The following is a 16,005-nucleotide window of genomic DNA, read 5'->3' on the forward strand; positions in this document are numbered from 1 at the left end:
AGAAACTTAGAACCAGACATTTCAGATGCCGTGGATTCTGGTATCAGCACCTGAAGATTGGTCACAATCAGGCGAGAAAATAGATCATTTGCTCATTTTTATGCATTTCTTTTATCATTATTTATTTATTACCTACTGTTTAAGATTTCTGATAGATTACTTAGATACTGTTGTTTATTTAAATGAATTAAATTTTCTTGTATGTGGGATGATAGGGCTCGTGTCAAATAAAAGTAACACAGCAAATTGGACCAATGAAATGCTTTTAATTTTGTCAAATTAATGTATATTTTTGTTGGTTACACTTTTACAAGAGCTTTACCGAAGTTTCCTCCCCTCAACATGTCAGTGAAGGCGTTGAACATGTTCTCAAAACCTTCAGTTATGGTCTCTCTGTATTTAATTCTACCGTCCTCGACCCACTTCCTGTTCTGTAAGATGCTTTCCATCCATCTGTCTTCCCATCTGCTGCAATGCAGTCCTTGCATCCTGAGTTGGCGTGTAACCAGACCCCCCTGAACTGGTGTAGCTGGAAAAATATGTCATCTTGTGTAAACATGATTTTGAATTTGTGAGGTTGTTGATAAAGAGGTAAAAAGTTAACCGAAAATTAATTACAAATCTTTATAATTTTGTATAGTTAAGAAATAAGATCCACTTCCACTTGTAATTCAGCGACCGGTGGTCATCTTTGTTTTCGTCGTTTGCCTTTTCTGTAATAGGGGAACCATGGGGACTTTCCGACCCTGTATATGATTTAAATTGCAGAGAAATTGTAACAATGAAACTTTAGGATAAATCAAAATGTACAGCATAGAATGTTTTATTTGTTACTCTAGTACCAAAAAATTCGTCAATCTGTATAAATTCATTGGTTACTTACCTGTAGGAAGTGACTTTTCGTTGTAGCCTGATATGCAACCACATACGGCGATTCGTCCAAAATTCTTCATGTGGTTGTTGATAATTGTACTGCTAATTTCACCACCAACCTAAACATATGTATTATATTTTCTTGGGCTTCGTGTATACAACGTATGCATATTATATGGATAAGCAAATGATAAAAAAAAATGAAGAAAACATCCGAATTTTAATATCAAAGAAATATTTGGAATTATTTTAAAAAATTCTGTACAGATAGATGTATATAAAATATTTGTCTCAAACTTTTCTATGAATTTGTGATATTAATTTGTGAAATTGGAAAGATAGGTAAAATTATTAAACTTTCCTTTTCCGGATGAATACCCATTAAACGATGTCATTTATGACTTGTGTGAACTATAAACTTTTAGTCACATTGTTAATAGTCCCGTCAGTTGCCTAATTGTTAATTGAATATTTGTGACACATTAAGACATTAAACTAGTGCCCTAAATTCTAATTAAATACCGCCATTACTTGCGGGTATAACAGCGAAATGACTCCCATCTCAATCTGGCCCTAGATTAACAATAAATATTCACTTACATTATCAAAATAGCGATCAATCCCTTGGGGAGCTATCTCCTGGAGTACTTTGCTTATATCGTCGGTCTTATAATTAATGAAATGGTCGAAACCCAGCTCATCCACTAACCATTTCCCCTTTTCGTCCGATCCGACCACACCAATAACTTTGCATCCTTTCAGTTTGGCGATCTGTCCAACATGGCTGCCCACCGCTCCGGCAGCTCCGGTCACTATCACCGTTTGTCCGATCTCGGGAAGCAAGATGTCGGTGACTCCGAAGTAGGCCGTGATTCTGGAAATAAAGAGCGCGCGGCGGGTGAAATTTTCCGTATGCTTTGATTTTTACTCCTACTTTAATCGTTGAGTACCGTAATACCGGATTTATTGTTAGGTGTGTAATTGCTTTAACTCGGCTATACCAACAGCGGTTAGTTGTTTAAATGTAAATCTACCCTTGCCTTTATAGCTATTAGAGCTCGTTTTAATGATCAAATTCTTACAGATTTCGTCATCCAATCATGTAAATTAAATACACTATTTCGTACATACTTCCATTTTAGCATAAAAACAGATCCCGTAAAACTATTTATTTTTATTTCAATTTTTTAAACATGACTACACTACTCACTCTTAGTATAGGAGCATTTGTGAACTAGTATTTTTTTTTGTTACTGGTAGAAATCTGAGAAAACACAAGTGTTTCAGGAAATAACAAACTTTATATTGTAAACAAGGATTTTCGCAATTATCAGTTACGGAAAGTCTTGCATTCGTTGACATGTCAGTTTGACTAAACTTCACCCTTTTGCTAAATTTGAATTTGCGATTTACATTAACCTACTTTTGCTGTTAAAATATAGGCCCTAAAATGTTGTTTCGTTGCTTGTGATTGTGAGGCGAGTTGCTCTACGTAGTAAAAGTTTTTTTAATATAACTATAAATTTATCGAAAATAATGGAGTATAATTAGATTAAAATGCTGCTAACTTATACAGGGTGATTCAGAACTTACCCAAAAAAAATTCTGGATATACAAGGGACTCTTACAAATACAATTTTGCAAAGAAAAAATCAAAAAAGGCAGTTCGAAAATGATTTAAAAATACACCTCTGCACGACACTGGAAACTGGTCCTATTTTATATCAGCAAATTCAACTGATTTTGCCGTTACTGTCATTATTAATTAATAAAATTAATTTGTGGTTTTAAAACTTTTAAACAATAAAATAATTTGACATATCTCATGTTACAACTGTTCAAAATTTTGTCCACCGACGTCTAAACACATATGGAGCTGTCTTACTCAGTTTCTACGAACTAACACAAATACTGTCTCTTGTTTCACCATAATACAAATGCTTCATAATGTTTTTTTGCTTCACTATAAATTAAAACGATATCCATCAACTCCGAGTTGCTATACACGCAAGCCATTTTTAACACTAACTACTAAAAAACTATTGTAAACACTATGGAAACGACGACTGTAAAATCGGATTTCAGTATTCGGAGTCGCTGAGGCCACGTGGCTTTCCACGCGTATTACTAGTGACGCTAGAGACTACAGTTGTCCAGCTACTCGTCCAGCTATGTAATGGTTGAAAGTACTACAACTAAATTTTTTTTACGATATTGACTCCATTTCTCATGCCGCATCTATTCCCAAATTTTTTTTGATAAATTGTGAATCACCCTGTATAAATGTTGGCTTCCTCATAGGTTCTTTACTTACCCAGGCATACCTAAAACCCCCAATCCTAGAGAAATAGGAAGGTCCCCAAAATCTGGGAGTATCATAGGGCTACTCCATTCCGATATCCTCTTACCATCCGATATGGTATGTGTCCTCCACCCAAAACGTGCTTCCACATATTTTCCAACCGGGTATTTTGGGTTTTTACTCTCAATTATTCTAGAAACGAATATAGATTGCATTTTAATCCATAAGAAACAATTGTTAATCAGGGTACAGAGCTCCACTTTATTCCATTTATGTTAGTACGTAAAACAAAAATTATAAAAGCAAAAACTTACTTGGCAATTTGTCCTCCTACGAAAGTATCTCCTAGAGGTAATCTTGGGGCATACGCCCTCATATAAGGGTCGACGCTAAGGTAGACAGCTTCTGCTAAAAATTCTAAACGAGACCAAATATCAATTAAAACAAAACCTTTCTGTTATATGTTGCAATTTAGTAAATCTCGTTAGATAATACGGAAAATAAATCCTTTCAGATAACACGATCAACCTATATTTGATAAATGTCATGCATAATACGGTTAATTTTTATTAATACGAAGCAATACCTCCATCCTTGATGTCGGGTAGTTCCTCCTCTACCAGTTTCAAATCCGTTTCCTGCGGAAATCCATTAAACTGCTTCTCGAATATGAAGGCCTTTGCCACCACCATTGCTACCGTCAAATTTTGTTCAGTTGCTTTAAGATACGTTGTCGATTTAATGGCAATATACGTGCGTATGCGTGTCGTTGCTTTATCAGCAATGACTTGCGGTAATCAGTAAAAATGTTATTTTTATTATTTGTACTCCCAAGTGTGGATAAAATGATAACGACATGTTGTGTTTAAAGGTCGAAGTATGAGTATATTCGGTTGCATAAGGTGCTTTCAACGTTCTTATGACGAGTTCTAATAATAATAATAATATATTTATTTTACTAAGAATGAGTAGATAACTCGGTAGATAACGTATCTTCAAAAACCCTTTTATTTTATCCTTTTTCACCCCTGGCCGGGAGTTGAAAAAATACTGTCACTGTTAATTTATACCTCAAACTAACTTATATAAAAAATTCAAGCAAGTTGACCAAAATTGCGATTTAAAGGCCCATTAAATTGGACTAAAAAGGGCATAAAGAATTTCATTGATTTTATTTTATTTATCTCTTTCTACAGTTGCAGTACACGACTCTTTTTAAAAATTTAAATCAGCGGTCCCAAAAATGTTTAATTTAGAGGGCGTTGAGCAATTATTTTTTTTTCTGAAACGAACCAGTAGCTTTAGATAATGAACCATTCCAGTCGTATTAAAATTTCGCTATTCTTTACGTTTATTAAAACTTTTATCGCATTTCCTGACAACGTTTATTCCTCAGGGGGTTGTTTCGTACAAATCATTTATAAATTTGACTTCATCCAAGGGATCTTAATCGATTTTCTCCGTAAATATCCGCAGCAAACATTTAATTTTCATTATTATACTTATTAGGAGGTATTCGAGCATTTAGGTTTTGTTTCGGCAAGTTTTTATAAATAATAAAAGTTTCTCCTAAATCCCGGGTATAAATCCGGTGGGACATACGATCCATCATAACTTTGACAGATTCCACCTGAAAAATATGAGTAATACCTATCAAGGGGGGCACATGCAAGCCTCTGTTACACATTTTATTATCATACGCTTGAACCAAGTCAGGAGTTTTGAATATTGTTGGGCTAATATGTAGATCGACATAAATAAGTTTGCGTCTGAGAGAGTTCCGCCCACATATGCGCACTGATTGCTGTACCAAATCGCCGCGCCTGCGTTTCCTTTTATTAATATCAAAGAATTAGAGAAATAAAAGATGTCAAACAAGAGAAGTTTAATAAGTAACGAAATCTACACTTTAACAACAGCCTTTCCAAAGTTTTTCCCTTGCAACATTTCTACGAAAGCTTTGATCATATTTTCAAATCCTTCCGTCACGGTTTCCCTGGTCTTAAGTTTTCCTTCCTGCAGCCACTTCAAATTTTGCTGGACGCCTTCCGTGTATCTGTCACTCCATCTATGCACCAAGAAGCCTTCCATTTTTATCTGCTTAGATACTAATGAGAACAGCTCAAATAGTACTGGAAAAAAGAAAATATTAAGCAACATTATTTTCAAAACGCGTTTACAATAAAAACAACAATTTAACAAGATTATTATTCTTAAATGTTCGAACGTACTTCTACCGTCTTTCTCGTTATAACTGGAAATAGTTCCACATACAGAAATACGTCCCAATTCATTCATATGTTTTAATATAGTGATGGTTGTCTCGCCACCTACCTAAAAAAGGTATATTTGAAAGCACCTCACTTATGCATAGCCATAGATTTAGAAAATAGCTTTAGTGAGAGGGGGCAAGCAATTTTTTTAAATAAATAATAATAAAAGTGTAGATCCCATTCTCAAAATTGCAAAAATGTTTAAGAAATTAAAAAAAACATCTATTTTATCTGAGTTTTTTACTTATATCTTGGAGCCTATGCATTTTGGAAGAATATTGAAGAGGAAAAAAGGGTTAGAATTGAATTTTGCACAATATACTGTAAGTAAAAATTTTTTAAGTTTATTACCGATGTTACAAAATAGCAATAATTGATGAAAAAAAGCAAAATAATGTTTTTTGGATAATTGTTTTAAAATATTTTAATTGCTCCGAGGGCATTCTAATTTTAGTAAAAAAAACTTTAGAGTATAATAAAACAACACACCAAATTTCATTACAATTGGTTCGATAGTTTTCGCAAAATAATTTTTTGAAAAAAATTTTGAAAAATTTTTTCGAGTTTTCAAAACGTTGCACAGCCTCAAATAAAGCGTCTAGATTTATTGTGGCCGTCCTGATCAACCGATTTCAATTTTTCAAAAACCATTTGAAAGGTTGAGCGGTCTTTTCTATATAAAAAAATTTTCAATAATCTAGATGCTTTATTTGAGGCTGTGCAACAATTTGAAAATTAGAAATTTTTTTTCAAAATTTTCTTCAAAAAATTATTTTGCGAAAACTATAGTACCGATTTTAATGAAATTTGGTGTGTTGTTTTATTATACTCTAAAATTTTTTCTACCAAAATTAGAATGCCCTCGGAACAATTAAAATATTTTAAAAATTTATCCAAAAAACAAAAATTATTTTGCATTTTTTCATAAATTTTTGCTATTTTGCAACATCGGTAATAAATTTAAACATTCTTAACTTGCAATATATTGTGCAAAATTCAATTCTAAAACTTTTTTTCCTCTTCAATATTCTTCCAAAATGCATAGGTTCCACGATATAAGTAATTATATTATTATTATATTGCAGCTATTTTGCAACGTCGTACACTGGGATTTTTTAAGGTTTTTTCTTCAAAAGTCCAGAAGATGGCCAGATTTCAGCTGATCTTCATACATTTTTTTCTAAAATACTCGTAAAGACTTGTACTTTCATGCCCAAATGCTATAAATTTGATTTGGGTCATATCGATTGAGTTTTGAGAGATTAGGTTGCCGATTTCCGTTATTCCACGTTGAATATTCTTTCTTCTTATTTTTCTTTTTCTTTTGTTACATTATTTTACCGGCATGTTTGTTATATTTATTCTTTACATTTTGTTCTGTATGCTTACATGTTTGTAAATATTATATATTTGTATATTGTACTCCTGTAATTGGTGATTTTCACTGTTGGACAAACAATCTAAATAAATAAATAAATAAATATTAAGGGTAAAAGAGTAGTAAAAGTTCATATCGACTGATTTCTAAGGGGTTCTCTCACCATTAACTTTCAACGTTTTATTCTCTGAAAACGCAAAAAAAATTGAAATTTGGCAACCTAACCTCAAAACTCAATCGATATGACCCAAATCAAATTTATAGCACCTGGGCATGAAGGTACAAGTATTTACGAGTATTTTAGAAAAATATGTATGAAATTCGGCTGAAATTTGGCCATCTTCTGGAATTTTGAAAAGGAAACCTTCAAAAATCCCAGTGTGCAGCGGTGATAAATTTAAACATTTTTAACTTACAGTATATTTTTGCAATTTTGAAAATGTTCCGGACCTCGCCCAGATCTAGGGATCTACACTTTCATCATGTGAGTTGTCCTGAAGGTATTCCAGCAAAAATTAGCTTGCCTCCTCTTACATCCAAGAAGAGGAATATTTCAACAGATCCGCCCTGGTCCTGGTTTGATTCACTTTTATTACACTTACATTATCAAAATAACAATCGACCCCTTTTGGAGCAACTTGCGAAAGAGCCTTGTCCAGATCAGCAGTTTTATAGTTGATAAAGTGATCGAATCCCAGTTCATCCAGCAACCACTTCCCTTTCTCTTCCGATCCTGCGATTCCTATAACGGTGCATCCTTTGATCTTAGCGATTTGACCGACGACGCTACCCACTGCCCCGGCAGCACCCGATACGACTACGGTTTCGCCTTTCTTCGGCTGGCAGATTTCCAAAAAGCCGAAATAGGCCGTATTTCTATAGGAATAAGGTAATTTAAGATACAAAATTCTAAGTCAATGTACCAGGTTAAATAAAACCACATTCTTGACAGTACAGAGCCCTCTGAGAATTAAATTTTGATAAAATTAAAAATAATTGATTTAAAGAATTGTCATTGTAATGATAATATCGAGGGGTGGATAACTCAATAAAAATTTGTACACAGATTTTAAATCCCAATTAATTAGGACTGATTTAAGTACTATTTTTCAATTATCCAGATTTAACATGATTTAATTGAGAAATTAAGAGATTTAAATTGAGATTTAAAAACTTATTAAATTTGATTTAAGGACATTTCTTTGGATTTAAGGAGATTTAGTTAGATTTAAGGTACTGGATGGTGATTTATATTGATTTAAAAGTGATTGGACCAGAAATTTAACACAAGTCAATATTACTGACATTGTTTTTGCCTCAGTTAAAATGATTTTACTAATGTAAATTACCAAAGTGGAAGCAACTTCCAATTACCAATGTTTTTTTTTTTGATATTTGCTTACTTACACTATACGCGTGAAAATAAGCTGCAAATATAAAATAATGTTTAATAAAAGTTTGTTATATTTCTATATATTTTTAAAATCTTTATACATGTTCTCAATCTGTACTGTATCATATCTTTTATTTGTAAAAGGTTCGTTTCCACATATGAGAATTGGTCCATAAAAAATAAAATCTCTCTACGTCCTGAACATCTTCTTTTTTGGCCATATACAGGGTGTCTCATAATTAGTGTCCAATAATTTACTACTTAATTCTATTGCCAACAATAAAAATATGTTTTCATACATACAAACATGGGACGATAAATGCTTCCAAAGATAACCCCTAAATGGGACCTCAAGAAATTAAATTTTTTAAAATATTTCCGAAACAGGTTGAAGGATAATTATGCATTCTGACACCATCAACGCGCATTAAAAGTCGAAATAGATTATGATAAAATTTTTGAAAAATATTAGTCAGGGGCGTCTCAATTGGGAGGGTCGTTGGCTAAAATTTGCCCCAATTTTTTTACTTGTCGAAATGTTCAAATTCAGATGCCAACGTATAATGAACTTCACTTCCTCTACAAAAAAGGTACTCTTTATTTCTTTCGATAAAATGCTCCATTTCCGAGAAAAATTGATTTAAGCATTTCATTACATTACCTTAATAAAATGCACTTAAAGCTAGCGAATTTCGTTAGCTTTGCTTATGCATGTTTTGGCTATTGCGAATTAAGGAGGAAGTTTATAGTCTTATGAAAATTTAAATCACGATTTAATAGATTTATAAATATTTTTTGGCGATTTATAATGATTTATAGGAATTTAAAGGAATTTTAATAGATTTAACGCCTCCAAAGGTGATTTAAATAGATCTAAAATTATATAAATTGATTTATAGACAACTGTATTGATTTAATAAAATTTATAGAGATTTAATTTGATCTGAGCTAAGAATGTACACGGATTTAAGGGAGTTGTCCACCCCTCGGATAATATTTAGAGATTTTTAGTTGGCAGTGCTAGTAGTGTAATAATTTATTAATGCCTGTATACAAATCCTTACCCTGGCATGCCTAGGATTCCAAGGAAGTACGACGGGGGTACATCCTTAACAACTGGTAGAAGAATAGGAGCTGGAGTTGAGGAAAATCCCAGAGTAACTGGTTTACCATTAGACACGGTGTGACTTCTCCATCCAAAATAGCCTGATACGTGTCTTCCCATTGGATAGTCTGGATTTTTGCTTTCTATAATCCTGAAAGGACACATCTTTAGTCGGCTTTTTGTCAGTGCGAATAAATAATTCTCACTTTGCTACTTGTGATCCTATGTAAGGTGCACCTAATGGTACCCTTGAGGCATAGGCTCTCATGTAGGGATCCACACTGAGGTAGATGGCCTCTGCTAGAAATTCTACAAACCAAAACATAGCAGAGTGTAGCAGAATTGTATTTTTACAATATTAAGATAGTGTATTTAACATTCAAACCATTAATTAACAGTAACTAACAGGAAATAAAAACGTTTAGAGGATGCAAAAAAGAATAGGTTAAAATATTATACAAAAACTGTATTTATTACATTTCCATGTCAACTACTGTCAAGTTAAAACGCCTGATACTAACCTCCATCTTTTATCGGTGGCAAATCTTCCTCCTTTATTACAAGGTCCCCTTCTTTTGGTAAACCATCAAACGTTTTGGTGTAGATGTACACTTTGGATTTCACCATCGTATGGGTGTCAACAACTGAATAAAATGAAACAAACGGAGCTGTATGCTGTTTTTATATTCGATAGTATCTTCAGGGTCAGGTTAGATTTATTTATAACGAAGCAGTGGCGTTTCACTAACTTTTAACTCGTTGAAAATTTTAATGCGTAAAATATAAATAAAAAATTCCTAAAATATTATGGGTATATACAAGACTATTTGTTAATTAGGAGTAGAAATAAAAGAGCTTAATTAGTTACAGTTATTCCTTTACGAACTTTGTCTCTTTGAACAAAAAATATCTCGTTTTGTTGAATATTTTGTCACAACTTTTTTAAGGCTAGGATTTGTTAAGATTTGATTTGATAATGGTACACTAGAGCAACTTCCTTTAATTTTTCGCATTGAAAGATCATGGAGAACATGCAAACATCAGAAAATGTACCTTTCCCGTTTTGTTCTGCAAATTTTAAAAAGTTCCCAATAATTGTGATGAATATATGTATTAGTAGATTCCTAAAAACATTCTCCGCGGTGTGATTATAGTACCTTATGCGATTTGTTGTATGCTCAACAGGTTCGTAAAATTCAGGAAAGTAAGCTAAATGTACTAGGTAAAAATATGCTCTGTTTTTCTTATTTTGAATATATTAATCTTATACCCTGAGGAAATGTTATATAACTCGTACGGTGAAGAGATATTATTTCTAATTTGTTTATATTTTCTAAAATGCTGGACAAAAAATTGTACAGACGAACGCCCCTCTTAACTGATACCTTTTGCCCACTGGTTTATAATTTTTTTTTATTAATTTCACATGTACAAAGTAGGTACTTACGTATACAGAAAAAACTAAAACTATGTTACAAATAAATAGCTTTAGAGAATACGATATCATTTCGTTCTGGCATTTTTAATTATCTATTGGACTTTGACCAAACAATGCTATTAATCATCTGTATCAGGGACATGGTACCTACGATAAGATCATCCAAAGCCATTAATTGACTTATTCTTTAGATAAACTAAACAATCGATAGATATGCATTATGCGGTAAAAGTACTGATAACTACAAGTGTTTGGATATATTTGTTTTGGAGTACCTATTTTATGAAAGAAATCTAAAATTTATGTACAGGGTGTCTCAAAATTCGCGTCTCGGGTCCGTAACAGACAAACGAAAAACGACAGTAAAAATCTGTTCAGATGGCGTGAATCGGGAGTCGGTAAGGTCCGTTTTGCACTTGAAAGACATTTTTTTGAAAATTCGGTAAATATGACAGCAGATTCAGCCATTGTTTTCACGGCAATATTGATTAAATCATGACTAATGCCAATACAATAGAATAAATTTTTATATAATGTTTGTTATTTAACTTTTTAAGGAAAAAAAGATAGAGAAAAAATTTCTGCACAAAAAATGTTCATAAAAAAATAGATAATTTTAGTTATAAAAAATGGGTATGTTCGTCGAAAAAAAAAATAATTTTTTTTTATTTTCCGAATTTTGAAAAAATGTTTTTCAAATGCAAAACGGTCGATTTTCGTTTGTCTGTTATGGGTTCGAGACACGAACTTTGGGACACCTTGTACATAACAAAATTACTTCTACACATCACATTCTTCTGTATTTATCGTCTGAGGATTCTGTGTAACACTCTGTATGAATCTGCTTCCCATGAATGAGACATTTGTTCGTTTCATTTTCAATTTGTGACATTGCATCTTCTCATAATATATTTGCTGTAACTCCGTTGTTTTTCAATGAATCTTGACGATTTTTTTTTAACTTAAAGCTCTCTTCATAAGCTTTCCGGATATGTAATAATATATAACTATATCGCGCTCGTGCATCGTATATTTCATTTTGCAACTAAGGCTAAAAAATAAAAAAAAATCCAGGTTGCAAATTTGAAATTAAAAAAAAATTATAGATTTCAGTGTATTATTATGAAATCTACCATGAAAACCTCGGGATCGTCCAGACTAATAAATTAGTTAATTTGTTTATAAGGCCATAACTTGTAAACTATTCAACTTACCGATTCCAGATTTCGTGTGAGTTATTAGATAGTGATAAGGAATGAGAGGATGCGATGCCAAAACGTTCTGGTAATAATAACGCAGTTTATAAATGTTTAATTCAAAAGTCATATATAAACTTCTTCTGTTTATAACTTTTGATCTAATCAATATTTTTTGACGCTCGAGGGCTAGTTTTGTAGGTCTTTTGTAGACGAAAAAAAAAGTACTTTACTGTTTTCTAAAGTTATAAGCGAAAAACGTGAATTTATGTAAAAATTATACAATTAACCACCCTGTAAACAATCTTCCCCCCATTTTTTGACTGTGGAAACTAATATGTTATTGTGTCGTCAGTAGTGCATACTACTTTGCACATGTATGCAGATGACTTACAAATTTTGTACAGCTTTGAAATTGACAATAAACAAACTGCTGTTGATCTTATTAATTCTGACTTGCATCGGATTAAGGAGTTATGCGATAAAAATGCTCTAATGCTTAACCCAAATAAATGTAAAAACCTGGTTATCGGTACTTATCAAAAAACTAGACAGTTGGGGGATTTTGCTGTTTATATTGACAATTGTCCTTTGGAAAACTGTAGTTCAGTAAAGAATCTGGGTCTTGTATTTGATAATGACCTGAAATTCTCACAACATGTTAGTGAATTATGTAAGAAGGCGTTCATCTCCTTTAAGCAAATAGCGCCTTTAAAACGTTATTTGAGCTCTGACATTAAATTAGTATTGGTCGAATCCTTAGTTCTGTCTCATCTAAATTACTGTGATTATGTTTATGGTCCTTTACTTACAAATGCTGATAAATTTAAACTGCAAAAAATTCAAAATTGGTGCATGCGTTTTGTCACATATATACCCTTTCTTCACCATGTTACTCCCTTTATTAGACAGTTCGGTAAATTAAGACTCAGTGAAAGACGTTATGTTCATTATTGTGTTTTTGTAAATAAGATACTGTGTAATACAACTCCTGACTATCTTTATGAGAAGTTGGTTTGGCGACATGATGTACATGATCGTCAGCTTCGTAATTTACACGATTTGCAAATAATGCGTCATCGAACTGAATATTTTAGATGTTCATTTACCTATTTAGCAGGTATGATATTAAATAATGTACTGGTGCCTCAAGACTTAACACTCCGTAATGCAGCTCTGATTAAGAAACGCATTCGTGAGTTGGTCATGGAAAACGATAACTCCACGAATGCTGCTGTTTTTTAGTTTTAGCTTTTTAATTTTTGACTTAATATTAGTATTAATATAATATGCGTGTGTGTGCGAGTGTGAGTCTGACTATACTACGTATTTGTATGTGTATTGCACAAGCATGTATGAGTGTTGTGTATGTATATGTAAGTTATACTGTTTTTTTTTACATTGTTTTAATAACACTTTATAATTTATTTATATTATTGCTTTTAATATGTGTAAGTTACTTGACTTTCTGTGGGGTAGGCTAATTATCAGTTATCTGTGTCTAGTCCTTTTGTGTATAGGTTGTATATTGTCTTATAACTATGCACAATAAATATTTTTTACCTTTACCATTGTACATAATATTTAGCATCTATGGTGATAAATTCAGCTTGCCGAAACAAAAAGTTGCGTCCAACTCTATATTTCCTGGACTATAAGGGATTTCAGGTTTTTAGTATCTGATATTTCAGGAGCATTTCTCTGAAACAGCTGATTGTCAGAACACTTCAGCACTGTGGCAATCCAGGGGAAGCAGATCGAGACCGGTCTCCAGTAAACGTCTTCTTACACGTCCCAACTTTTCGCCCCATCCCGACGGGAAATTGTTGCTTTTGTGTATTATTACAGTAACTTTATTGCAGCGAAAGGATATCCTCTAATTACTGACGAGCATGCGAAGGCATCGCGTAAACGAATTAAGTGAAAGAGCCCGCGGATTGTTTAGGGCACTTACATAACTTCCTAATTACTTTTTATGTATATAGCCGCCTTGTGAAATGTGCGTCGATGAGTTGTAAAAAGACGTAAATCCACTTTCGGATTTGTTCTTGAGAAAATACATTACAGACCGGCCATTAAGGACGTAAAAAATTCCCTTCGATATTTCGTCGGTCAACTCGGCAGCCGAAATAGATTTTAGACAGGTCGGGCCATAAAAAATATCCGTGGCAGTTTATCAACCGCTCTTAAACAAAGGTTCCATTGATTCTTACGTTCAGCGGCCCGCTACAAATTCGGTAATGGGTATTTTCTTTAATAAAATTTATTGCTTCCCCGAGTACCGAAAAAGAACAATTATAGACCAAGAAATGAAGGTGAAAAATCATGGAGAACTTGTAAAAATTACTGGGCGTGATTTTATTGTTGGAAAGTCTTGGGAATGATAATACAAGAGGCGTCTCATCAAATGGGTCATGTAAAAAGTATAACGTCATTGTTTTTATCAACAAATTTGTCAAAAATTCGTCATTTTTTGTTCTACGCGTTATTGTAAAGAAACTATTAATCTTAGCAAAAAATGTTTGATTTGATCTAGAGAAACTCGTCTGTAAAATGAGACTTGTTAAGTTAAAATTGCTTTATAAACAAAAAAGTTATTGCAAAATTAAACGGAAACAGTGCTTTTTCTTTAATTGTTAATAACTTTTTAAATAATTAATAAAATCTTACCAAACTTTCCCAAAATGTGGGTTTGTATATCCTTAAGAGATTTGCAAAAGGTGGGCTCGATCGGTCAAATAGTTTTTGCAAAATTCCATTTATTTATCCCATTTTTACAAAAGAGGCCCATTTTCAAATGACTATTCCGGAGGCAGGGTTATGATTAAAACATTCTTTTTGGACTCATTTTCTTCGAAGGGACACCAAGTATCCTCTAGTTAAAAAAAAATTAATTGTTTTTCAAATTTAGTTGTATATAATTGTTACCAAATAGAAGACACTTTTTTCCTAATAAACAAGTAAAATAACTCCGCGGTTTTTAGCTTTTGAAATATGTTATTCGAAAGCTCGTAAAAAACCTACAAATTGAAAAAAAAACAAGTTTCTACGACCAATAGGCCCGGAGTTAGCATTTTTTTTACTCACAGAGCAATTTGTTATAAACATTAAGACCTGAAATTTTAACATTTTGTAAATGAAGGTTTAAACTTTATGCCCTGTTAATTTTAAATGAATTTGCCCATAATTGATCAATCCACAGCCCGTCAAAATAAGGATATGTGGCAGTAGCCCTTCAGGGAGTGGTGGTGGGGGGATCTTCCTCTCAGCTGGAAAAAAACTGACAAATTATATATCAGCTTCTATGTAACTTTTTTTTTAATTTGGGGTAGCTCGACGAAAAAAATTACTTCTGGATTATTTCCACTCTTGTAAAATTACCCCCTGCCCTCCTAAAAATTAATTTAAAAAAAATTGTATTTTTTTTTTATTTGTGATATTTTAGACAACGTTCTCAATAAAAAAAAATTGTCAAAATTATTTTAACCCTTCAAAATCAATTTAACCCCCTCAACCCCCAAAAAATAAATATTTTTATTTTTTTTATTTTTTCATACTTTTTATATAATTATGGATTTTGTATATCGATTAAAGGAGTAATTATTTTGTAAAATAATTATTAATATATTTATTTATAATTAGTATAAAAATATGTAAAATATTTCCATAGATACTGACAGTAGAAATTTTTTTTACAATTCATTATAAATTTCAACTTCAATTTGCGGGTTGAGAAGGTTAGATTAATTTTGAAGAGTTAAAATAATTTTGACAACTTTTTTTTATTGAGAACTTATTGTCTAAAACATTTCAAATAAAAAAAAATGCAAAAAAAAATTTTTTTAAATTCATTTTTAGGGGGGTAGGGGGTGGTTTTACAAGTGTGGAAATAATCCAGAAGTAATTTCTTCGTCGAGCTACCCCAAATTAATAGAAAAGAAGGTTCTACGTTACATAGAAGCTGAGATATTACAAATTTAACATTGTCAGTTTTTTCCTGGTTGGGAGGAAGATCCCCCCACCACCACTCCCTGAAGGGCTACTGCC

At 32.4% G+C, this 16,005-nt stretch overlaps 2 protein-coding genes across 2 annotated transcripts; both read right to left on the minus strand.

Moving 5' to 3' along the window:
* Positions 1–246: 246 nt before the first annotated feature.
* Positions 247–3,957, minus strand: LOC108907617 (prostaglandin reductase 1). Its single transcript, XM_018711361.1, has 6 exons — positions 3,762–3,957; positions 3,490–3,592; positions 3,188–3,367; positions 1,474–1,747; positions 884–992; positions 247–529 (listed from the first exon to the last, which is right to left on the minus strand). Exons 1-6 carry the CDS (start codon positions 3,865–3,867, stop codon positions 300–302), a joined length of 1,002 nt encoding a protein of 333 aa, XP_018566877.1. The 5' UTR covers positions 3,868–3,957; the 3' UTR covers positions 247–299.
* Positions 3,958–5,045: 1,088 nt separating this feature from the next.
* LOC108907610 (prostaglandin reductase 1-like) lies at positions 5,046–9,968 on the minus strand. The gene is made up of 6 exons (XM_018711353.1): positions 9,846–9,968; positions 9,531–9,633; positions 9,284–9,475; positions 7,429–7,702; positions 5,407–5,509; positions 5,046–5,307 (listed from the first exon to the last, which is right to left on the minus strand). Exons 1-6 carry the CDS (start codon positions 9,949–9,951, stop codon positions 5,078–5,080), a joined length of 1,008 nt encoding a protein of 335 aa, XP_018566869.1. The 5' UTR covers positions 9,952–9,968; the 3' UTR covers positions 5,046–5,077.
* Between the last annotated feature and the right edge of the window lie 6,037 nt (positions 9,969–16,005).

Source organism: Anoplophora glabripennis, unplaced genomic scaffold, assembly GCF_000390285.2.
Source record: "Anoplophora glabripennis isolate ALB-LARVAE unplaced genomic scaffold, Agla_2.0 scaffold51, whole genome shotgun sequence".
NCBI classification, from domain to species: Eukaryota; Metazoa; Arthropoda; class Insecta; order Coleoptera; family Cerambycidae; genus Anoplophora; species Anoplophora glabripennis.